General features: G+C 39.9%; 1 protein-coding gene across 2 annotated transcripts in view; it reads right to left on the bottom strand.

Moving 5' to 3' along the window:
- Nucleotides 1–10205: 10205 nt before the first annotated feature.
- C16H7orf50 (chromosome 16 C7orf50 homolog) overlaps nucleotides 10206–26875 on the bottom strand; it is a 119822-nt gene continuing 103152 nt past the window's right edge. For both annotated transcript variants that reach the window (XM_058035226.1, XM_058035227.1), the window contains 2 exons: nucleotides 14896–14977; nucleotides 10206–10559 (listed from right to left, as the gene is read on the bottom strand). In XM_058035226.1, the coding sequence (XP_057891209.1) occupies nucleotides 10377–10559; nucleotides 14896–14977 (265 nt within the window). In that variant the 3' untranslated portion in view covers nucleotides 10206–10376. The remainder of the gene's footprint in view (nucleotides 10560–14895; nucleotides 14978–26875) is intronic.

The raw sequence follows: 26875 nt of genomic DNA, 5'->3' as shown, positions 1-26875 counted from the left end.
AGCACAGCCACTGATTGCTCTGTGTTCCTGGCAAATCTTTTAATCTCTTTTCCTCTGTTTTACCCATCTGTAATAAAGGGATGATCAGACCTCCCCAGCTCTGCCTGGTGTGGCAGCATCTTCTGATGAAACACAGCAAGGACAATGCATTAATAATCATTCCATATAGAAGAGCCAAGAGGTCACAGGTATTTAAGTATAGTTTAGCTATTCAGTGCCCCTTTATGCATGCAGCAAGCCTTGATGTTAATAGAAGTTATATATTAAAATGGAATGGCAAAGTAGGCCCTTCAGGGCACAAAAATAACCATATCCAGAGCACCACTAAATAAATACAATATAAAGATGAAAATCAGTTCAAATACTGAACAAATTGAAAGGCAAGGAGACATTTAAGAGGAAAAACAAAGTCATGCAGCCCTAGTCCCAGCTGACATCTAACTGCCCTCAGCACAAAAACAGGCATGAAAAGGAGGGTCAGGCACCAAGAGGGGACCTACAAGTGGTCCCATAAGTGGTTCAATGTTCTCAGTCCATTTCTTTACCTCTCTGGCACCTTCCTGAGGAGATGTCAAGGAGGTGAGTCAAGGACTGAGCTCCTTAAATGCTCATGCTTAATTGACCCTGTAGATTATGCCATCAGTCCATGCCTGCATCCCGCACATCTGTCCTTTCCTCCCACAGAACTACCCTGGGGCTCTGGCACTCTGCCATCCTGCACTGCCAGGCACCAAACCCCCTCTGTGTGCTGCTCCACAAAGCCACTGGATCCCTTTTGGATCCCTGCAAAGGGGTCACAGTGGGATACAGCCACCCAGGACCTGCCAGGTCTTCTCTGCCCACTTAATGCCAGCTGCTGCACCTCTGGCCAGATGTCTCACATTCCCTGTCCCCATCACTTTGTGAACATGAACAACCTCTGGCACCATTCTCAGACCAGGATGAGCCATTCCAATCATGAGCAACCTCTGCTCATTTCATCCACATCAGCAGCTGCCCTGGCAGGTTTTGGGGAGGGTTTGAGGGATCTTGGTGATGAGCAAAGACCTCTCCAGTGGAGCACTGCAGCCAGAGCAGGGTGTGTCCTTAAAACCTCCAGCATCCTCTTGTCTACTCCTTCAGTCCAGTTAATGAAATAATTTCAAACCAATCAGTGTTGCACAAAGCTGTTCAGCAGGCAAGCTGCTTACTCCTTGCCCAGCCTCTTGGAAATAACGTGCATATGCTTGTGGGGCAGAGAGCAGCCTTTATTTGGAGAGATGCTTTAGGATCAGGACAGTCACTGCCAGCTCATCACATTTACTATTCAGGATTATTGGACCACAAGCGACCTTTCAGGTTCTTAAGACTTGGATTATGAAGGGCTTTATACACTAAGCCTAATGACTTGAATTACAGCCTTAGCATCCTGACAATCAGAAAGGGACTACAAGCATTCTACTTTCTTCTATCCACAAAACAGCTTGGGCCAGATTTTGAACCCATTTCAAGGTTATGTCAAGCTGGTGCCCATCAGAATGATCCAGTTGAGTTGCAAAAAAGGCAGGATGACCTAGGTAAAGGTCATGTCTGAGAGAAATGGCAGGATTTTCTAGATAAGCCAGCTGAGACATCTGTCTGTTTTCCTCTGAGACAACTATTTTATCATTTCCACGTATTAAAAAATCACTCTGAAAAGCTGCAGCATGTTTTAATCCATGGGGCTGTGGCATTAGTGTGTGGTATTTTGTCATTTTCAAATCTCATTGACAAAAAGTTTTATGGGATCGATAATTACCCTCCTGTAACTGGCTGAACTGGAAATACCTTTCAGTCCTAAAAACAAAAAGAATTACAAGCATCAGCAACTTCTGTGGCACGTGTGCTGTTGTTGCCAATTCCAGTCAGCACACAGTTCCACATTGCGGTGGAATTGGTTTTCTGTATAAACATGAGTTTTAGACAATTTCTGTCTAAAACATGAGTTTTCTGTTCCCCATTACCTGCACTCAGGTGCCCTTTTCCAGGACCAGTGAGGAGCCCACCCAGCACCCTCTGCAGTGTTCCTCTGGACAATCCAAACTACCAGTGCCTTCAGCTGTAGAGCGAGTCAGAAGTTTAATTTGACCATTAAAGCAAATTTATGAGGGAGACAGGACCCACAGCAATGATGCAAATAAAGGCTGATTGATCCATTCTGCTGGCTGCAGTCCTGTTCCATTAGCAAGGAGTGGGACATTGCCACAAACAGAGCAGAAAAGCGAGGACATGCTGTCTGCAGAAAGACAACATTGGTCACATTCCCCTCATTCTCTTGGAGCAGTACCCACCTGCAGTGTGGGGAACAGCACAAACCCAGGCTCACCTGCCACCCTTTCAGCTTCTGCTGGGACCCCTCAAAACAAAAGCCAAACAAAAAGGAACTGAGATGCTCTGTCTGCTCTGTGTTAGCAGGGTGATTCAACAACAGTCACTGTTTTCTCATTAAACAATGTCAGAGATGTACCCTGAGCTCTCTGCGGTCACTTTTTTCCCCTCCCTTTGTCCAAAGACAGCTGCAATAATAAAACAAGGATTTAGAAAACAACGGGGGAACCCCTGGTTTTTTTTAGTGAGCCAATGAATATTTTCTAGGACTCAACCAATCTCTGGAGATAATTGTCAAGTTTGCTGTAGTTTTCCTGCCACATTCTGTGCTCTGTAGTTGGCTGCTCAAAAGAGAAGTAACACAATAAAGTGCAGAGAGCTGTTTCATGCCATATTGCTGCACAGGTGGTAATTTCTGAATTAGTTTTATCAGACTAGAAACCAGACAGCAATACCTGGCCTATTTTTAACTTATGCATTTCCTAACTTTGATGAGCTGTCTTCCTCCTCATCTTCTTTGCTAATTCAGCCAGCTGAACTTCTCCATCAGTTAAATTAAGTTGTAATCTACTCAGGAGCTTGCACAGGAAGGCAAGAAAGATTCTGGTACAATATTCATAATGCAACCATCTGCCCACTGCAGAATGTCCATCTCTGAGATTAAACACTATGTTAAAAGCACTGGAAATTCTAATTATATAAAGTGTTTTCTTCTTTTTGATCATAAAAATATCTGACAGTGGTCTGGGTTCTGATGTGTGTGTCCTCTACAAGGAATTAATAATTTCTAAGAGTAGCATCTCCCTGCCACTGTTCCTTCACCATGTTCACCCTTCCCACTACTGAGGGGCTCATGAACAACCCTGTAATTTGGCCAGTGAGGGTTTGTTTCCATGAAGGGACAGCCTAGGGTGACCCTCCATGATTCTGCCTGGAACCTGCTCCCAGGAGCCAGAGGAGGCACACACAGGCTGGATGCTGGAAAGCACCAACACACGTCACTGCCCAGACAAGAGGCAGAGCCTCTGAGCCTTACCTGGGCACTGAAACCTCTCTGTTTGCAGGTTCCTTTTCACTCATCTCAGGCACTTCTACAAGTGCCTAAATAACTTCTACCACCTCTCTCAATTTCCACAAGACACCCAGTCTGGGATGAGGTTCAGACTGGCCTCGTCTCTTCCAAACAAAAGCACATCCAGATGCAAGGTCTGCATTTATTTGGTGGGACACATCCCCAGGGAACAGCTGGGGGGACAGAAATCCAGAGCCATCCTAAAGGAATGTGGGGGATATTTTAAGGATAGTTCCATTCCTATAACTACAATATCAAGATCTTTCAATCCTCAATACTTCCTGCTATCCTCGCTGAAGTGCCAAGCCCCTGAAGGAACATTTTCACACAAAGACAGAAAGTGGAAGCACAGTTGGGTGCACAGGGGTGGTGTGGGTACAGCTGGGGACCTAAAAGGGAAGTGTGAGGACCATCTGCTGACAAATGCTCCTGCTACAGCAGGCACTGAAAGCTGCCAAGAATCTTTGGTAAGGGTTACAAGCAACAGCTGTACTGACCTGAGAGGGACCACAGCCAAGGAGAGGATGGTGCAGGCAGAACTGAGCAGTCAAACTGGAAATCAGCGTTGCCTTGACAGTCCTGCAAGCTGCCACTGGAACAGGAGATTGTGGCTTGGACACAGGCTGCAGGCTCATCACAGACAGAGTCTCCTGAGCATTACCAACACTTCAGGTTCATTCTGTAACTGAAACCAAAGCAGGCACTTCCTTCATGGGGCTGGGAGGGACCTGCAGGCAGGTGAGGCTGATAGCACTGCTGGGGTGAGTCTGAAGAATGTCCACAGTTGCTCCATTATCCATTTCCTGCAAGAATCCAGAAGTGGTTCATAGACTGCAGCCCTCCAGAGGTTTCTGAGGCTGCTCTGGACACACAAATCCTCTGTATTTATATTGTAGTAACACCATCACCACAAAACAGGACCCAAAGTCCTTCCTGGCCCTGAGATGCCACCAGAGCAGTAAATGGGCTGAGGCTGCTGCTGAGCATGCTTAGACACTGGAATTTCACCCAGATTTTTCCTGTTTAATGCCAGCTGCTTGTACACAGGGTCCTGCTTGCAATCAGCCCTGGTATTTTCAGCTGGCTTGGCCCTGAACACTAACCACAAGACTTCAGAGAAGCTCCATCTTTATTCTTTCCGGCATATCACAGTGCCCCATTAAACAGGGACAAAAGATTTCCTTATGTAATAGGGATGCTATTTGTTATTTTTAACCTTCTGGCAGCCAGGGTTTGTGCCAGGTGGCGTTCTGCCTTAACCAGGGAACTTCAGGAGGTTACATTCCTCACTGTCATCCCTGCCCTCTGGCACAGTTGATGCCCATACATGGTTTCCTGGCTGCCTGTCCCTGTGCCTATCTCTGAGCATTTATTTGTGACAGCTCACAGAAATACCAGTCCTGTTTAACAAGGTAAATCAGGATGCTGATCAGTCCTTTCCAGGACCCTGCAAGAGCTTCTGCTTCTAATAAAGGGTCCTGTGAAATCCATGTGAAACCCATAAAGTCTGTTTACACGTATCTATGCTACCAGAGAAACACCATCGCCGTAGCTGAAGTTTTCAATTTCTCAAGATAGCTTTCAAACAGTTTGTTTAGTCCAGTTAAGCCCATGGAAAGCAGACAAATAAAATGGTGGCAACTCCCAGCAGCTGAGGAGTGAGAGCAGGCAGCAAGGAGGGCACTGAGCCGTGGGCTGAGCATCCCGAGCAGCTGGGACCCCGGCGCTCACGTCACTGCTCGCCTGGCAAACTCCATCAGCAGCATCCCTGAGCCAGATTTGGGCAATTTCATGGAGCTTTAGCAAGCCTGGCTGGTACAAAGGATGCTGCCAAAGCCTGTTGTACCTCCAGACCAATACAGGGAAACACAGTGCCAAACATCCTTTGGGTCCAAAGGAGCTCCACAGCAGATGATTTTCACAGTGCCACGGCTGGTCTGGCTAGCTGTAAGCAAGTAAGAATGACAGATCCCGTGTCCCATGGCTCACAATTTTATAAAATACACATGGGACCTTGGGGAGAATAGGTTTAAGTTGTCACAGATGTGATATTTCAATTAGCAGAAAATATTCATTAAAAATTCTGAATAACTAAAGTTAATAGGGAATGTAACTCCACCTTCATATGAACAGAAGGGTATCTGGCAATTTTAACTATGTGCTCACATAATTTAGAGGTTTTTGCTTGTTTGCCTCTAACACAATCCCCCTTCATTCAGTCTCCAGGCTGGAGGCACAGAGAGGTAGAATTTTAATTCTTCTGGCCATTTATATATATGTGGCATTTCTTGACCTTTAAGGATTTGATTTTGAAACCTATTTAACTTTTTGACGTAGGTGTTTTTGTGGGTTTTGTTGGGGAATGCCAAAAATTTTCTGCATGTACGGAAAAAAATCAGTAAGAGCAACTGTATGAGTGTTCTTCTGTTTGTACCCAGAGGGCCCTCCCTCTATGTCTGCAACACCAGTTTCTTAGTAGCACAAGCTTCTTATTCAGCTTTGTTTTGACAAAGAAAGATAAACCACTGTTTTGCTTTGCCCTTCCCCCACCATTTACTAATTAGTTTTATTTAGTTTGCTATTCCACGCTCCTTGAAGGGAAAAAAACCCCCTTATTTTAAAATAATGATTATTTAAAACCGCTTTAAGTTGTTGACTATGTAGGTTCTAATGAAGAATTTAAAATAGAACATAATTATAAATCACTGTGCAAATGAGCTTGTCCTGCATAGGCAAGGACATTTAATTGTGTCCTTGTATGACTGGAATCACTGTAAACAACTAATATTCCTATTCGCAGGGACAGAAATAACAAGCACATTCAGCTGTACAGAAAGGAAGACATAAAAGGAAACCAAAGGCTAAACCAGAATAAGCCACTGGAAAGTTTTATGTCAACAAAAATGGATTTAAATTAAGTAACATCAATTTGGTATTTTGACTGTAAATGAATCAGAACATTAAAACATGTTTTAAAGGGAACATTTGTGATGAAACATCTATGACTAGTTCCTACACCAAAGGAACAGGAAAGTTCCTACTTATTTCTGTGCAGGATCAAAGCCCAACTGCAAAGTCACTTCTCAGGCTTTGCGACTGCTTTGCAGATCTACCTTTTGAAAATGGGAAGAGCAGCAGAGCTGTAAGGAAAACACTGAATAAATAACTTACTAGTTGAACACTAGTAAGGAAAACACGCCTTGATGACATAATTAAGAAGTTCCATCCTACCATATATGCATGAAAGAGTAAAATTTAAATTACACAGACAATTTCCATTCTTATGTTTTCTAATTTTCTGAGTGCTTGATTTTGCAACTTAAATCTCTTTTATGATTGCTGGTTTTTTTGACATTGATTTGCAGAAATGGGAGTAGATTTTAATGTTTTTTACTTTACCTTACTCAATGGCAAAATTTAGAAAAACCCACAAAACAAAACCAATACCCCCAAGCTCAAACCAAAGATGTGCATTTCTAAGCTATTTGAAATAATGGGATGAGTCAATAACCACCTTGCTTTAAAATGAAGAGAAACACAGCAGAGCAATTTTCCAGTGACAGGAAATAAGGAAATAAACTACACATTCAACAAGTCCAAGATGCCCTTTCCAAATACAAACACAATTCATTTACACAGTAATTTTACAATGGTGATAACAAATTAAAATTGTGGGCAGACAGTGGAGAACCAAATAGATACACAACCCATAGCAGGATCAGCCAAATTAAAGGGAAATTCTTCCACTGTCAAATTTTGAGTAATTAGTACCTCCATTAGAGGCACAGTTCCAGCTTTAAGCAATTCTAAGTAATTAGTGTTCCTTTATTTTGCCTGGAAGTCCTGACTTCAGCATTCTCTTAGGACATGCATTCTGCTAGCCAGAGCCACACAATGCAGATTAACTCGACTAGAAGGCGATTAGTGCAGGCAGATGAAGATGTAATTTGTCATTCTGTACACACTGCTACTTCTAGCCTGGGATGCAATTTTTATTAACACAGCAGATTGATTCAAACAGAGGCAAAGACACGATTTTGTTCTATCTGTGCCCATCTGATTGCTTAATATACAAGCACAGAGATTTGAAAACTGTACATGACCAAGTGACAAAAAGGGAATAAAGTGCCTGATGACATCTTCCCACACAGCTCCAACCAGCTACAGGAATTCAGGAACTGACTGCACACTTAATAATTTAAGATAAATAATTTAAAATGCACAATGGAGGAGATTTTTCTAGATTTACTCATCACATAATGTAAATCCAGGGATGAAAATGCCAGGCTGAGCAGGAAGCCGAGGCTGGTGTGGTGGATAGCACACGGACAAGGCAAAATTTGCTTGCTAGAGGCACTACAGCATTGGCAGTTTGTGGGATAAGCTCTCTGGGTCCTCACAATCTTGTCTTTTAAACAGATCTAGCAATACACATCTCCCAAAAATGTGTGCTCTTGCATTTCCTGGCTGTTGAGAAGATGACTTGTTTGCCAAAACAAACGGCTGAAAATTCTTGAAGAAAAGGTGCCAAGTAAAAAAATGAAACGCAATTAAAGTGTCCTTTCCTATTTGCACTACAACATCAAGTATTAGACAACTCTTAGAATATTTCATATTGAGCTCTGATATGCAAGACACAGCACCACCAAGCAGCAGTTTTACAAATCTTTTACCCAATTTCAAGACCCCTCTGACCATTGGACAGTACCTACAGCAAAAGGCACGTGGCAGGAAGCACCATGCTTTGCTTTCTCTGCCAAACACGACCACAGCAACAATTACCTTCAACTGTAGCTTCTGAATTTTCCATAACTGCAAGAAGCAGAGCCCCAGGACCATGACCTTCCCCCAGCAATCAGTGGGACTGAAGGGAAAGCTGGAATTGCAGCTGAGGAAGAGGAGAGCAGAGCAGGACCTATTCCCAGAGGTCTATTATTGTGCTGGTGAGAGGATCTGTTTTTTTTTTTGTAAATACTACTGTTCACATGGCCTCCAGATTGACAGGCCTTGTGTGCTTTTAATATCATTTGATATTAAATGAAACATGACATTCTTGATCTACAAAGCTTCTCTTCTTACAGATTTGTCAGCATTTATACATGATCAAGACTAAGGTCCAAGAAAGGCAAATCTTGCCAAATATGTCAAAATCATAAAAGGCTCCCATATTTTTGCCCAGATCTTACCTTTATCATCTTTTTTACAATTCTTTTTCAAAGTGCAGTTGCAAGGTGCTTGTGCTTTTAAGCTAGGAGGTATGTTGAGTGCACCATGAGGACTCACATTTTTGTGTGACAGAGAAATCAAGTGGTGATGTTCAAATGTCTTGAGGGAGAACAAAAATTCTTCTCTGACATCTAACATGCAATGATAAACTCACAAAAAGATACTTTGAAAACTTCATTCCTGAAAAATTCCTATTTTCCCTCATGGAAAGAAACAAATATCAGCTTCTGCTTGGAGGGACAGCAGCTTTTCCCAGCTGCGTATTCTCACATGTAAAATATATGACCCAATGATCTTTATGAGTTCACTAAATGTCAGGATCACTTCTTTTTATTACAGATCCTTTTCACCAGGTTTCTCACTGGAAGATCAGTGCTATACAGCTCAGAAAGGCTTTGGCTCTCTCCTCTGCAGCCTTCTTCCAGCTGTGCCCTGAGGCTCTGTCAGCAGCTCAATGAAGAACCTGGACACTGCTGCTCAATTCTGCCCCTTCTTGTGCCAAACTCCATCCCAGTTATTCTTTTAGAGGAGGGCATGCTGGTTTCTAGTCTTTTTTGGCTGAAAACATCCTTCTCAGTAAGTCAGAAAGCGTAAGTTATTTGTTATTAGTAATACATTTCATACTTTCAAAGATTTGTACTAAGCCATGACAATGAAAGCTGTCAAATCCACTCAAATGCTTCTTATTGGAAATCAGGTCTGCATATCCACAGATCCTCCCCTCCTTCAACCAAAAATTAAAGCTGTAATTCCCCAAGACAGCCACTCTTCTACACCACCACACATTTCATATAGTTGTTATTAATAAAGTATGAACAATGTTTGCAGAAACATTAAAGAATCAGGTCAAGAACTCTGTCTGAATACCAGTGTTATTAAATAAGCCAATCATCCAACTTTGAGTAATTAATGTCCTTGGTTTTTACTTGAAAGCCTCACTTTCAGCATGTTCATAAGTGACAAACGTCCCATGCCAAAAGGAATGAACACGAATTAACTCTTTTGGATGCCAGTTGCAAGAGGAAGAGGAAAATGCAATATTGGCAGGCTGGATACAGCACAGAACTTCTGATTGTAGGCTAATTTTAGCTACAATGTGATGATTTCGCCACATATAGTCAAGGATTTGATCTGTTCCCATCTGTGCATTATCTGAGTAGCTAAACAATTGCCCTAATGCATTTGAAAACTTTAAAATATAAAAAGAAAACCAACAAAGCTGATGGCATCTCCAGATCACCGTGTGAAGTACTAATAAGCAATTATACAACCTGTGTTCAACAGACTGAAAATGATCTTTCCCAAATCCAAGTGACATCCTTCTGAAGCTGAAAGTGAGAGATTACAGCTGGCTGAGCATGCACTCTACTGTACACTCATTTTAAAAGCTGCCATTGTAAAAGACCCTCCAGGCTTTATGTTGGTTCCTTTGCTCTTCATATTAAGAGCTGCAATGTTCCTCATATTTAACGGTAATTAGAGGGGGAAATGGAGAAAAACTAATGAGAGGGAGAGAGGTTTATTCTTCTAAAGAGGTGCAATAAGATTAATAGCAAGACTATGGGCTATATAGTTATTTTTATTTCATCACCTCAAAACATGATAAATATTTTCAATTGGAAAAAATTACGAGTATAAAATTTAGCATTATCTTTACAAATCCTTTACAGCCTCTGTGTGTGACATGCTCTCCTTCCCTCCACCAGACAACAATTATGACACAGAAATACTCTCAGGACAGCAGTTGTAGAACTTGTCTGATGCGCTCACACTTCCCCAGCAGGTTTGGGTCTTCTCCATCAGAACCATCAAATTCCTTCATAAAAGCTTCAGCTTTCTGCACAGTTTTGTCTCGTGCATTGCCCTGAAGCCCTTGCAGATAATCCAGTAAAATGGTGAAATACTTGTCTGGAACCTTGGAAGAAAAAACAAAAGGAAGGAAAAACAGGTTTATTATCGCCCCTCTCAATATGCATTCACAATCATGTCACAGCATCACCTGAAAGACAATCAGGAGAATGGTACAGGCTTTGGTGTTTGCCAAGGTCCAACTGCAAGTGGAAATCCAAGTGGAAATGTTTCCTGCCAAGGTTCAAGCTGCCAGGAGGATGGATGGACTCTGGTGAGAGGACTGTCATGTGCTCAGATGGGCAAAGCATCTGAGAGGAAATGCTCAGCAGATGTGGAAACGCTGATCAGCAAATGCAAACACTGCCTGACAGGGAGCCCAAGGCTACGAGGGTTGGTGGAAGAAAAAACAAAACACATTAGCCAAACCCTCCTTTTGGAAACACACATGTAAATCTCACTAAATTCAGTGAGAATTGCATGCATATGTCTGAGGGAAGATTTTTGCTGGAATTCCCCTCACCCTTACCCAAAAACTGTTTGCTAAGATGAGATACCACCCACTATCGCACACTTTGACAGAATGCTTATACAAAGGACTAGAATTTAATTTGAAAAACAAACTCAAATTCAGACATATGGAAATAATTTTTAAATCATGCTGACTAAAACTGATAGGCTCTACCAACATGTCTAACATTAAAAGCACTTTAGTCATCTACAGTTGCATTATCCACATTTCACTCCCTTTCTAATTAACTAGTCAGAGATTAAGTTTTAGCTTATCTGGTACAACATACAATTTAAATGATCATTATATTAATCTTGACAATAATTTAGCAAGGACTTTGGAAGGATTTATTCAGTACTTCATACTGAAGTACTTTAAAAAGGAATATGTGAACAGACCTACGCTGATCTCAACTTCATGTTGTGTATCTGTGGAGCAGGTTTCAGCCAATAACAGGATATTTTTTGCTGTGAATCATGAGATGTTAAAATGATCTCACCCTGCAAATATGTTTCTCCATGTTTAACTTTACACATATAACTTGACATGAGTTAAGTTAAACACATACGTAAGTATTTAAAGGATTCGAGAGTAATTATTCGAGGGCGGTTTCGATTCTGCAAAGTATCAACATTTCAGAGAAGACAGAGCTTCAACAGACACTTAATTTACAACTTATTTCTCCATGGACATTTGGCAGCCGAACTTTGATCACTAGAACTTCTATCACTCCAAAAGAAGAGGAAGAAAGAATATTCCAACACTGCCTTCATCAATCAGGGGTATTACAAAGTAATAAATCAAAACTTAAGTCTGTGTTCAGCCTCGTAACTTGTACACTATGGAAAACCTTCTAATTCTTCACACAAACACTCTTGCATTAAAGAAACAATTCAGCTACAAAAGAAATATTAATTTTACAATGACGAACACTGAAATGGATGATATATGAAGCGTTGTTATACTATACAAATCAAACACAGTGAAAAATATCTATATTTTTGAAAGTTTTCACTCACAATAAGCTGGTACTAATAACAGATGAACTCATTTAGACACAAACAATCCCAATGTGACAGTGTTCCTTTAATGCAGATATTCAGTACTGAGCTTTTAATGTCAGTAACATTTCCACATTTCAAACCTTGGCCAAATTATCTCTGTAATTTACAACTCTTGTTCTCAGAGCTCATGGCATAGACATACCTGTGGAAGTACAGTTATTATTATATCATTTAAGCAAATGGCTTGAGGGAGCAATTGAAAGCCTGCTCTAAATTTAGAAATCCTAAGTGTGCAGACTTAACATGAGGCTGCCTGAAGCCTAGAAAATATTTAGCATTTGGCCCTAAGGGTGTCCTGGTGTTCAAAAAGTCTGATTTTTTTCCTTTAACATAACACAGCTCTGAGGTTTGTTTCATCAGGAGCTCACAACACAGCACCCCGTGGGCAAGGTAAGATCATATTTCCTCCTGACTTACACAGACAGCAGAGCCATAGCAAGGACTGGAACACACAAAGAAAGTTAATGAAATCCAAATTTAAATTCTTCAAATACAGTAGTACAAAAGCAGTAATTTCAGGGGTCTTGGTGAGGTTTTCCAAGGAGGAACACAATCCTTCTTCCAAGGTCAGTTCAAGGCTGGTTTGAAATTGGAGATCAAGATCTCCCAGCATGGCTCTGGAACTCAAAGCCAGGCTTATGGGATTTTGTTATTATTCTTTTGTTAAACTGTTTTGACCTTTTTCTTGTTTCTTTTTCTCTCTCACACACCAATCTTTGCTCTCTCCTAACTTCCTAATATACACTGGAGCTGATTAATATGGAAATAATCCCAAGTGAAATAATTCCTGTCTTTGGGAAAAGCAGGGAAACACTAGGAAAGAATACCAGGAAAAAAACAGTTCTCACTTTTAATTTATCCTCTGTATTTTCAGACCTGGAGACCTGCAGACACCCACATATTTTGCAAAGCAAACACAGATACCAGCAGAGAGAAGTTCAGCTCGTTGCTGCCAGGCTGCATTTTGGGTCACCTTCCAAGGAAACTTCAGCCACCCCACCACGCCCTGAAATCCAAAAGCTGAAGACTGATCTAGCAACTTCCTAAAATGCTGTGCCAGATGATAAAGACCAACAAATAACCTAGTGTTTATTTAATCCTGGGTGCTGGAGAAGTATGCACACCATAGGTACACAGGCCTGGCTTGGAAGCTTGTCAGCCAGCCACCAGATGGATTTTAAAGGAGCTTAAAACACCATTTATCCAGCAAATTTTAAAACCTCAACTTATTTCTTACAGAAAGAGGCCTATCAGTACAGGAAACTCGATTCAGGCCTTTGCATGGCTCTTCAGTAGGCATCCAAGTGACACCATGAGATCAAAGATGTGGCTTAGGAAGGAAAGAAACTTCTGTCTCCTTTTGTACTTTAGTCATGCTTGGATTACCAACAGATTTCATTCTGTAATGGACAGGAAGTTGAATTTGGGTAAAAAAAAATATTCAAAAGAAGCTGGGTGTGCCCTCCCTATGGTCCTGATGAAGAAAGAGACTTCATCATATGCTTAATTATAAGCACTTGAGCAGTTCTAGTAAATTCACTGAATCTGGATGCAGATGTTAAGCATTCTCTGAAGCTCATATTCAATGCTCCTCTGATTATTAAACTACAAAATATGTGAATTTAAATAAATCAGAGCACTTCCATCAGAATTTTAAGGAAAAGGAAGTTTCATTTCAGTGTTGAGAAATAAGGAGTTAAACTGTGTTTTGATACATAAAACAAATGCTACTTACAGTTCATTGTGTCCCAGCATATTTCAACACAAAACCAAAGTAAACAGGTAAAAAAGTAAAAACATCCTTCTGCCTGCCAAACAATTTCTAAGTAGCTTTGAAGAGCATACACTGATTTTGAAAGGCTGATAAAGACTTTAAAGAGAGAAACTTAAAAAACCAGAAGATAGAGCAAACAACCCAGAACCCAAAATCAAATTTGTATTCTGCAACCCAGCTTGCTAAAGTATTTACACCATGTGAACATTTTGGCCTTCATGAAACTCTGTTGTTAATTATCTGGCTGTCTAAAAAGGTAACACCCAATGTCAGGTGATTGGCTTTAGAGCTGCTGACTAATTTGGGTCAGGATGATTGGTATGAGTAAATGTTCAAGTGTACACAAAAAAATCAGCAAAACTTAACTGAATGTCAACAAAATGAACCAACAAGTGAAACACTGTGCAAATGGGCAGAGGTTTGTTCTATTGCACAACAAAATTAATGACCTGACACCCTCATTTGATACCACAATGGTCAGATACTTATAGGAAATTCAATGTGTGTTGTTTCTTAAGTTAGGAAATGAACAGATTTCAGTATGGATTCAAGCCTGGCTTCTGGTTATACTTTATGCTTTTCACAATCAACATCAGGTTTCACTTATATTTAAATGAGAGAGCTATTTTAACATCTTGGCAATATGGTTGTACATCTTCCATGGAGCCCAGAGATATCTGAAACAATATGAGAACTGTGGTTTGCAGTATTGGGTTCCACATGAGGAAATTCAAACTAAGGATATGACTCAAATTCTCAGCAAACTCCAGATTTAAATAAATCATGAATCTGCTCTCTTTATGCTTGCTATATATCAAGTATAAAAATCTAGCATGCACAGGACAATGATCACCAACAAAATAAAAAGATCAGTGACAAGCAATTAAAATGCTTCAGCATCTTGGTTAAAAACAAAGTAAGTTGTAAGTTACTAAAAAATTATGAGACAAGTACATGGCTAGCACTAGGAAGTTTTGGTTAATAAAGAATAGCTATAACTAATGTATAAGCCTGTATCATATTTGTTCTGAGAAAAAGCAGCATGAATACAAACCTTCTCTTTATCATACATGTGCAGGAGAAGCCATGTCTGTCTTGTCTTCTGAAACTTCCATTCTTCTGGGTTTTTAGACCAGCTGTAGAAAATTAGGGGGAAAAATTACTTAAATGGAATACTGTGATATCAAAACATTCTTTATTTAGAAAATATTCCCTACAAGGCTTCCAAGTGACTTTGAATGCATGGCACACAGTGTCATGGCACTGTGGGACACAGATACTGGCACACATTTTGTACAGGGCCACCTGTACAATATGTAAAAAATTATAGGAGATACTATAGCCAAGAAGGTTAGAAATTTTCTTTAGAAATCTCTGATTCCTTGAAGTTAAATATCCAATCCCACCCCCCAGCTTTGGCCAGGCCTTTATGACAGGTCACTGCCCTCATTTGACCAGGACAATGGAGCACCCCAAATCCTTACCCCTGCTGCAGGGCTAACTGAGAATTTGGGGAGGTGCAGGGGACAAGAATCAAGCTTGGGTTTCAGAAAGTTGCTGTTTTTATAAACTGAAATTTATATGAAATTAAGCAGCCTCTGAAGGACGGGAAGGAGAGACTTGTGCTACAATGGTCACCTCAGCAATGGCTGCAGCCCATCACAGATGGCTGCTCTAAACAGACAAAATTCATCCTTCAGCAGCAAACGTTTTAAGGCTTGGGCTTGTCTAAATCATGACTTAAATATTTATATTTATAGGCTAGAAAAATGGGATTTTTATGTCTCTCTCTCTCTCATGAAGAATACTCAATACTGTTAAAAGTGAGAGGCTGAACAAATGATTAACATCTGCAAATGTTTGTTGGCTGTTTGGCAAACACATTTTCAATATACAAAATTTTAGCTGGGTTAAAATAGCACATTCATCTGCATATTGAACATGTTTTTAAAGCTGGTATATTTGGGTTTAGATAAAGGCATTTATTTCTATTAAAAATGAGCAAACCAGTAAATCTATGAAATGAAGACTGCTTTCTAAAATAATGTGCTTGAAAATTAGTATTGTGACATGTACAAAATCTGACAGCACACTAAAGTATCATTTGAAAAGAAAGAAAAAAAATTAAGGAGAAAACCCAGAAACTTTCACATTTATTTGATTTTTCTCTAAAGAAAAGTAGGTCTCCAGAGGGTAGCATGCAAGATGCCATTAATGTTCCAGCTTGTTTTACACAGCAATAGAGAGCACAGAAATCAGTTGAAAAGCCAGCTGGGTATGAGAATTAGTATTGTTTAAACACTGTCAAGTCCAATAAAGCAGAAGAGTCCTCATCTTTGGTGAATGCTGCACCAGCAAATACATTGTTCAGTCAATTCAATGAAAGAGAAAAAAAAATGAGACCACAAATTTGTATAGAAAGGTTTCATGGAAGCCTCTGAAGAAAACCTAAAGAGAAATTATTGTCTTGATGTTCAAATTCAGAATAAAGAAAAAGAATCACAGCTCATTAGGGTTATCATCAGCTAAATATATCAAAATAGCTTATAACCAAAATATAAGGTAAAAATCAGACCATTAACAGTAAATCAGGAAGGACAGACAAAACCAATAACCACAATATATCATCCTTTATGTGCTTGAGCTAAATTCTACAGATGAGCTGATTTAGAGGCTTCTTTTGGAATAATAATAACTTGGCAGAAGTTTTCAAAACAGATATTGAACAAAATCAGGAGGCCAAAGAGCTGACTGATACAAGTTATAGAATTAAATAAAAAACTATTTTTATGGTGAAACCATCCCTCCTCCAATCAACCCCAGCCTAGAACCCAAAGTAATCATAAAACAAAATCACACAACCCTTGGTGTCTTTGCAGCAAGGTGCCCAGCTGGACAACAAATGACACCACATGAAGTGTGAAGAGCCAACAGAGAATGAAGTAAAAATGGCTTTTCTTGTGGGTGCAGTTTGGGGCCAACAGCAACCTGCTCATCTGTACCCACTGATTCTGTTTGCCAGGCAAACACAGCAGCTCCTGACAGAGAAACTGGGACTTCTGCAGGAAGTCCTTCAAAACAAACAAAATAAAGCAATGCCAGTGCTTTTTTAGGCTATTCTTTTATGAGGCTCATCCTCAAGATGGAGAAGGTAAGTTTAGAATTCTTTTCTACATAAATAAAGCCTGGAAACAGTTCACATTACAGTCTTTGCAAGGTGACAAGAACAAGCTGAGTGACAGATCTGTGACTGCATCCCAGGAAAACAGTTCCTCTCTAATGAAAACCTTTAACATATGTTTGTATTTCTCTAAACTATTCTATTTATTTCAACATTTGTGATGATACCCATTGGTTGGATACACCACAGAACACTCTGAATCTTCTACTCTGCTAATTTTATGTTTCTATCACAGTATCACCTGAGTACTGTTGGCACTGAAACTTAAAAAATACAGCCCGATTTCACTTAATCTCCTATAAAACTATAGGATGTTAAAATATCTTTATTACCTAGTTTATAAACAACTGAGACCAACAAATGAGTGCACTATGAGGTTAATTGCTCTTATTAACCTATTACCAAAACCATATGCTCTCTTCTACAAGTTAAGGAGAGTTGTTGTACTCCTGCATCCAAGACTCCATATGGACTTTAACTCCTGTGAATTCTCTTGCAGAAACAAACAAAAGTTTTAGTTTGTCTTCCTGAAAGTTTCTGCTCTATATACACCACAGTAATTCATATAAACAACAAATACTTTAACATAATCAACTGCAGAAAGTACATTTGTGTCCATTATAGCACCACAGCCTCACAAGGCATTTCTTTTGTTTTGTGATCTGTCCTATTAGAATTAAATGCTACATTATTAAAACAAGAAAAAATAGTATTTTCCTTAATAGCTATAGGTGTATTCCTATTTTCAGAAAATACTTCAAAGTTTTTGACTGGTACTCCATCCATAGTTGAATCAACAATGCCTGTTTCTTCTCCTTCAGGCAAATGGTCCTTCTCTTGACCCAAACTCCTATCAAACTGTGGGCAAAATACTCCTGATAATGGGTGCACAATCTCTAATGCAGATAACATGACTGCTGCTCCCCCAACAGTAATTAAAATAAAACTTTTCCACTGATTGCTATGATTATGGCAGCTTTTTTCTACTCCTGTGACAGCTTTAAAATCTATGGAAAAGAATCACTCCATGACGAAGTGAGAGGAACACCTCCTGTTATTAGGATGACACCATTAGTACATTTTTAGAAATGCTCGACTTCTAAACTAGAAAACTTCAACCCTTGCAACACAAGAGAGATTTCATTTTGCTGTTTACATGCAGATAAGCTTTCTTGACATACTTCAGCAGGAAAAAAGGCTTTTCCTTCGAGTGATCAAATATACAGAGCAAAACCAACCACATTACAGTTAAACCCCTTTTTTTTACAGACAATTGCAACCTCTTTCACAGTTTGAATTCATTTGGTATCTTGTGGAATGATCTGTGTCAGGATCTAGTACAAACTATGGAATTGGTTGAAAAATATACATGTGAAAAACATGTATTATTCCAGGGTGCCTCGCACTAATTTTCAATATATTGTACAAACACTAATTGCCTTCTTTACACAGCTAATGTTTGAATCTTTCTCATGAGCTCCAGCTCATTGAAAAAGCACATTGGTTGACTTTAGTTAAAGAGAACTTAAATGTTTGTGCGAATGATCTTCCTAAATGGCTTTGAAATTGAATAGACAGAGGAAATGAATCAAATAAACCAAGCAGCTTAGGAAATTTTACATTTGGGCTTTTGTTTTTTTAGCAGGAGAGTCTCATGTAGAAAAACTGCCCAAGATACTCACTGGTCTATCTCATAAATGATTTTTAGTGTGTCTACAGTCATCTCCCATAAATCTACTCCCAAAACATGGGAATTCAGGCAGTGCAAGGAGGCAAACAGAAGGCAACTGGAGTGTGCAGAGCAGAGCTCTCGCTGGGGTGTCCCGGGAGGAGGAGATGGGGAAGGGAAAGCAGGCAAATTGGTTCCAGAAACACAGTATGAAAAAAACATCATTGTTACAAATTGGATTCAGGAAGTCAACACAATGCATCTGCTGAGACTACTGGCCAGGACAAAACTCTACAGAGCTGTCACAACCAGCAAATAATCACTGAGTGCAGAAAAGCTCAGGGCTGAGAATCAACCATTTTACTGATTCCACTTGAAAAAATTATTGGGTGGGAGGAAAGTCTCCAGAAACCAGAAAGACAGACAGGGATGTGACTGCTGACACCTTCCAGAGCACAGCAAAACACTGCTGTGTGCCAGATGCAAGGACACCTCACCTACATCCACTGCTCCAGATGAGTGCCCCTGGCAGTGCAGCCCACCCTGGATACACCTTTCAGCCTCAGTATCTATTCAAAGAAAAGCAGATTGCCATCAAATTTGGATTTCTCCAGCACAAAGAGCAGGTTTAACATCAGGGAATTAACCTGAAAGTTTTCTCCAGCCCTGAGGAGCACTCAGAGCACAGACTCCTGCAGTTCTCCTGTGATTTATCCCATGTCTGACATCCCCAAGCTTCCCTCCAGGTCTGGCCCATTGCACCAAAGTCAGGGCTCCACTGAAAAGATCTATGGAAAACATTAAAAGCATCAACAACACTACATAGAAAGAGTCACATTCTTCCTCTGGGTACTTTTCTCTTTTGATACACAGATTCACCACTCTGCAACCTGTCCTTAAGGATCACCTGTGTCCTTCCACCCCAAGGAAGGATGAACAGGAGTTACGGCACACAATTAAAGCTTGCAGGAATCAAGTTAGACCCTTTATTCCCCAAACTCTCTGCAAACAGCATCATTCCTGAGCTCACTACCCTACCCATAAAATGTGGATAACAGGTGTTTCCTCAATAAAGAACAACCATACTCCAAAAAATTCCCTTCAAGATATTTAAAGCCTTGCTGAAACCCTTGGCACTCAAGGGATGTGCTGGAATATTTCACAGTGCAATGCACACAATTGCAGCCTCTTTAAAAAACCCCATGCACTGGTGTTAAAGACCACTCACTGCCCTTATAAGGCCTGAATTTGGAAACTCTGAATGCTGTTATCAGGGCAGTCCAGAGGTGAGCCCAATGCACATATGGCCAACAGGTGAGCAGGGAATGCTGCACCTCAAAGAGGCTCCTTGGAACCCCTGGAAGCAGCACAGAGGGAGCAAAAATTTGGCATAAGCTCAGTCTTGTGGGAGAAGAGCCATTTTATGGATGGAGGTTTTATATGGATATATAAAAATATATGGATGTGGATGGAAGTTTAACACATGCCCTTACAGAGCATATAGTGAAGTAGGAATAATAATTTTTTCTCCAGTTACAACACGTACAATTATTTAAAGGGAAATATAAAACCGTTTATTTTTATTGGGGGTATTCAGAGTTTCTTCTATTTCTCTCAGGGGTACTTAAAATGGATTTACTTTTACAAAGATGTTTTTTGAAAGTCTGGTGTTCCACACAAAACTGCATGCCCAGAAAGCTGCCTCATGGAGAACTTCATTGCTCAACCCAATGTAAGAAGAAATCTCAGTTCAAGAGTGTGTGATGCTGATTGCTCTCATTTGGAAAGAACAGCCAAAATTTAAATTCTAGATAGATTTTCTGAGACTGGACTGGAATGGCTGTAGTTAAAATCCTGGAAGCACAGACCTGTGGTAAGACCCAATATTAGGCATAAGAGACAACTACAGCCTTTAATTGTGTTTTTTTCATGTTATGGATGAATCTGTTTATGCCCCAACTCCAATCCCTAGAGAAAGTTAATATATTTATGCTGATATTCTCAAATCCAGTTTGGAATCTAACTAAATTATGACTCAGATAAAGGTTTTTCTTATTTTCCTGGAAGAAAGAAAAGACACTAATGGAGCTCGTTTGCCAAAAGAAAACTTTCTAAAATTGTCAACAGATTTTAGAATCAGTGCCACATTTTTGGTTGAAAATCCTGGCACCATTTTTCAATCTGTGGTTTAAAAACATTTTTTAATATATTCTTCCATCTGGTTCAGACACAGTATAATGACTATAGACTTGTGAAAAGGGAAGGGGAGGAAGGTCTTTTTAAATTTAGGAATCACACACACAGGAAAAAATAAATGTGCTTTTAAGTGTCCCATTTTTGTCCTTATGTCCAGTATTAGGACAGATTGCATCTGTATAGCAAACAGGTCACAGGATTTTCTTAGAAAGTATTTATAAAGTGAAAGGAAGGGGCCTTTGTGCCATAAAGCCAAGTTTGATTAGATCTACATAAAATATTTATCAGAGCTTATCTTTTATTGCATGTACTTTTATCACTTGCCATTATTTGTGAGGTTTTATATTATGTTTGCAACCTGCAGCTTCAGCCAAGCTCAAAATCCTCTTCCTCCCCCACCACAGGCCCTGCTCAAACGCAACATGAGACATTCCCTTGAAGAGCTTCAAGTATAAACAGATGAGACAGATGATTGGTGGGAAGAAAAGTTGACCCAGAAAATTGTAATAATGCCTCAAAATCATGCAGCAGGTCGTGAGGAGAGCTCCTGTCTCGTACATCTGGTACAAGTGAGGTGCCTCCCTGGGATTCAGCTTCTCACAGGCACCAACCCACCTGCAAATGCCAACAGCATTCAACCTTTGCAATTTCTTTAAAAATTATTTTCTTGATATAGTTATTTAGTTGCTGGTATCCACATTAGCCCACCTGCAGCAAAACTGCATTTTGATTTGAAAAAGAAATATATAGCAGTAATAACGTGTTGAGAACTTGCTGTTGTTTTCAGTAATAACAAAAAGGTCAGGCTTGAAAGCCCACAGCTACTATTGCTGTATTTCTAAGCTAAATGTGCTTTTTATTTTACATATATTCATAAAAAGAACCCAAAGCAGGAGTTGAATTATCACAGAAGAAGAATAAAAAATAGAATTTGAGCTCTTCACAGCCAATCTGTTCTGTTCCTGCAAGGAATATACAACCAAGTGTTATCCCAAAGTCCCATCTCCTCTCCAGATGTCCATCTTTTCTTGCACTTAATTCTGGTCACACTGATTCCTGCACCAGAAATAAGGGAAAGGGAAAATGAAAACAACTGTTATGGCTCCCTCCCATGAAGAACATCCTGGGGGGTACGACCAGATAAAGAGGGCCCCACACTCTGTATGAAAATCATGTAAGGAGCCAGCTGCACGTAAAATCCTTTCCAAAAGTTGGCACAAGTCCATTTATATAAATGCTTTCTGAAGATCAGATGAGCGATATGCTACCCGACACAGAGAAAACAAATATGGTCAATTCTCTTCTCCCTTACTGTTACACCAAAAATGTCCGATTGTGGCACAGAATACTCCTGCAAAGGCACAGATTCAAAATGAGGAGCTCATTTTCATTGCTTTTAAAATTTTAATTCACCTTCTAAAACTTTAAATGTCCAAACAAACAACAAAAGAGTACACCATCAAAAAAAAAAAAAAAAAAAAAAAAAAAAACCACACCAAAAACCACAAAAACCCATCCAAACTTTTGTGTTTTATGAATAAAACACAAGAAATGTATGAAAGTGTCATGGTTTTCCATATTGCAATGCTAAAAATAATGCTGTAAGAGAAAAAACTTGATGTGAAACTTCATGTGTGAAAGCTTTTAAGGAGGGATGAAGAAATGGCCACTTGGAGGAGGATTTGGATACTGAAATTGGCTGACTGGTTTTGCTCTGAACCAGCCAGGACACCCAAGAACCAATTCAGTGCTTATTACAGTGAGCTGAAGGTTTGTGTTCCTGTGCTCTGCAGGCTGTTTCAGGAAGCCCTGAGGCTGCAAAGTGACGCTGGCACCCTGGGAAGGTGCCTCATCCAGCTGGGCCTCTGAGCAGCAGCACTGCTGGAAATGGGCAGCCCTTCTGTACCCAGATGTCTTCAATTTGCCAGGTTGGGTGTTTCTGTGTGGTTTTTCTCTTTGCAAAAGCCTAAGGGATTTCCACAGCCAAGGGATTTCTGCTGATCCAAAGTCCAGAACAGCATTTCACTGTAACAATGTAAGGAGATGCCAAATGCTGACCTGCATCACATCCCAGAACCAGGCACATCTCTCCTTGCTGCCTCAGCATCCAGCAGATCTAGTCCCAGCTGGCCTCTCCTCCCCACAAGATTCAAATCCTCTTCCTGCACCTTTCCCAGTGGTGTTTCCCCAGGTTTTTGAGGAACAGGAGCTGCTCAGAGGGTGGACCGTGGTCACCTCTGGGGGGTGAAACCCAGCCCAGCAGTCTGGAGGATAGCCAGGCAGGATGGGGGCCAGCAGCATCTGTGAACAGACACCACCAGTGTCCCCTCCTTGCCTGATAGCCCTGACAAAGAGCTGGCCTCAAATCAATCCCATCCCTTGTGGTGTCCAGGGACTCCCTCATGCACCCTCCAGGAAAGGGGAAATTCCCCCCTCAAATGGAAGCTGAACCGTGAGCCTGTGCTGCAGGACTGGCCCTGTAACTCTTCTACAGAGCTGGCTTGTTCTGATGGCAATGTCCTGTAGGTACAGAACTGTCAAACTCTCAAATATGGGATTGTCAAACTCCTACTGAGCCCCTTTACTGAAGTGAGTTCTATTAGGACAGCACTGAAGAACTGCTATTTATCAATTTGGATACCAGCCCTTGATGCACTGTTGCAGAAATTACATTTGCAGGATTTTTTTGTTCTAAATGAAACCCAAGTATTTTTATTGTTGGCTAGTTAGGCAAAGTTCATTTTTGCTGCAGGAAAATGTAGCCCTCTTCAAATAACCCATCCCACAAGTGGCTCTTACAGTGCAACTGAGACGTACCACATTTGGAGTTATTCTGGACCAACAAGAATATATATATATAGAAACCTTTGAAAAAAACCAAAACAAAAAGACATGTCAGCCATCCTTGTCATTTTTTACATCCCAGCCTGGACATCCCACAGCTGCATTCATCAGAAGTATGGCAGAGGTGGATGGAGTGCTGCAGACCCCATGGCCTCTGAATTTCTCAGGTTGTAACCTTACAGAATGACTTTTCTTTTTGCAGAAGAGCTCTACAAAGGGACAATATCAAGATCAACCTAGAAGTGTTCAGCACTTCACAGCCCACTCACATTTTTTTGATTAGCTGAGATATTCAGCTATCTCTCACTGCATAATAAAATCTGCTGTCACACCAAGATGTTCAGGGCAGTGTAAGATTCCCCCTTCTAATATCCTGTGATATGTGTTGCACTGCTAAGATTTCAAGTCATGTATTCTTAAAGAAATTGATCTGCCAATTACTGCTTCCTGCAGATGGCTCTCATTCCAATTCAATTTCATTCATATAAAAGTAATTACTGATACCTTTTTAGGCATCATCTTACTAATAAATGTGTGAAGGAGGAGACAAGTTTTATTAAGGAGCTAGTTTTATTATTTCAAAAATACTTCTTGTTATTCTAACTCTGGTTAGGAAGCCTTGACAGCTCCCTGGAGCTAATTGATTAATAATCATCACCAACTGCATTTTAAATTTTAATTCTGGCTTTGGCTGACTAGTCTAAATGATTCCCTAGAGCTACGAAACTCCTCACCACTACTATGAGTATTTGGGCACTGGATGAATAGTTTGAATGTGTTTGAGGAAGTGAGTAGCAGTGTTAATTCTCCCAGATCTGAATTTTATGAGACAGAGAAAACATAAAAACTCCCTTCTGTGCCTCTGCCATGTCAAGAAGCTAATCTGAATGAAGGAAGATGGGTGAGCACAAAATGCCTTTTTTAAAAGCCAGAAGGAGGGTTAAGGATGGGATGCCTGGGCTTGGAGCCAGGAGTGAGGCAGGGAGTTGGGAGAGCAGACTTCAGAAGCTGGGAGAAAAAGCTGTGCCTCACACTCCTTCAATGCAACCTCCCTGCAAATGAAATATTCCCAAAATAAAGTAAATAACCCCTGCCATCTGCTTTTAGTTAAAAAATATCAAGAGGTAGTTTGCTGTAATACTTGTATGTGAAATGGATTATTTTAATTATTCTGGTTTTATTTGACCTGAACACTGCCAAATTCTCCCCCAAAGACAAATGGAAAAGATCAAAGTGCTTGTGTGAGGTTTTGAGCATTTCAGTGAGAAGTGATGATGTCTCCTTACTGTCAGAATACAGTCCTGAAGCAGACTGGTCTGTTTTTAAAGACTTTTGAATCTCCCTTATATATCTCACAAGGTTTCTGAAAGTAATACAAGATGAAATAATATTTAAAGCTGCTTAACTATTCAATTAGATGCAATCTCTTTTGTATAATACTATGGAAAGATGAAAGCTGCATGTCAGCGATAAATATCTAATGGCTACATTTAATAAACTGTTAAGAAAATTCATTTATACTAAATTTTATTTTACTGGAAATGAGTTATTAAAAAAGGAGACATTAATTTTTCTTAACCAGGTTTGGAAATCAAGATGCTATTTTACAGGAAAGAGAATCAGACAAAGAAACTATAACTATTTTTACCTGAGTATTCATGGATTTAATACATGTACTCTAATTTTCCCCATCTAAGGAAGCACTTTACAGTTCAGCAGTTAAGTACTGCTAATACAACTAATAATTGTGGCAATATATATGTGAAAAATTGCAGAAATTTTAACTATCCTATTAATAAAACTATCAGTAAATAAAAGCAAAGATGAGATGCTGCTACAGAACAAAATCCATGCAAACTTCAGTTTCAAAAGAAGGAATTGAGAAAAACCCTGCAGGTCTGTTGGGAGCAGACATTGGTGCAGGGCCAAAGAAAACAGAGCCTGTGCTCAGATGAGAAGAAAGTCAAGTCTACTTTCCCTCATCTCACTTCTCTGGAAGGAGACCTTTGGACAGTACAGGGTCTTTGGTGAGTCACAAACTTCATCACTGTTTAATTTATCACCTGAAAAATGGGGTAACAGAACACTTTCTCAAAAGCTGTCATAACGAGAGTAAATAAATCAGTGTCAAAATACTTCTCATTTATTTATCAAAACACAGTTGTGATCTGCTATCAGGAAAGGTATGATGGAAAAGCAAATTATCATTACTATGGTGGGGAGAAGATTGAGACAGTATGTTTAAAAAAAACATATAAAAATCTCTTTAAAGATGGGGCTGAGCAGTCAGGTATTTTTCAGTTGATGCAGTAAATGACAGATGCCAGATGAAAGGATTTGTGAATTCATGTTAATGATGTTATTAAATACACTATTTCCATATGAGAATGTTTGAACAAAATGCCCAAGTAAATATTTTGACAGCTTTGTTTCACACTGAAAAAATGGTAAGAGTGCAAAGAGACAGAAGGCTCCAAAGTAAATCACTCTGCAGCTTTTACTGAAATATGCTTTGAGAGGTGTACTTGTGACCTTCCATAAAATTAATTCAAAGATTTAAAAATACAAATAATTTGATTTAGAGCCATAAAGCAGGATTAGAGTTCCCTATTCCATTTTTTTTCTTTTGTTAAATATAGTGACCATTTATGGTTATGGAAATTAGTAAAGAAATCTCTTTCCTCTGCATAACCTAAATGGGACAATGAGCAGATTCTGAAAGATGGAAGAGCTACTGACTCCAACTGAGGAAATTTTGCCATGGGCCTGAGCTTCCCTTTCCTTCTCCACTCAAGCCATACATTAGTGCTTATCAAAGGGGTAAGAAAGCTACTTCAAACCATTCCCTATAGGAAGAACTTTATCCAGGATAATATTAATAGCTAAGCCATAAAAAGTTTGGTTCAGGGAAGGTTGTGTTAGTCCAGCTGCTTTTCCAAAGCTCAGCTGAATGAGTTGCATCATAAGCATTTACTAATTTGGCTGGGAAATCATGCAACCATTGATGTTTCTCAGAACCTATTTCTGAATGAGTTGAAAATACCACAGAACTGCTTGCAAAATCTCAGAACTTCCAGGTATAAACTAAGCATAAAAGTCTTAGAACCTGACATCTCAGAATCTCCCAAATACCTATTTTGTCTC

Source organism: Melospiza georgiana, chromosome 16 (genome assembly GCF_028018845.1).
Source record: "Melospiza georgiana isolate bMelGeo1 chromosome 16, bMelGeo1.pri, whole genome shotgun sequence".
Lineage (NCBI taxonomy): Eukaryota > Metazoa > Chordata > Aves > Passeriformes > Passerellidae > Melospiza > Melospiza georgiana.
This window is presented reverse-complemented; position numbering and strand designations above follow the sequence as displayed.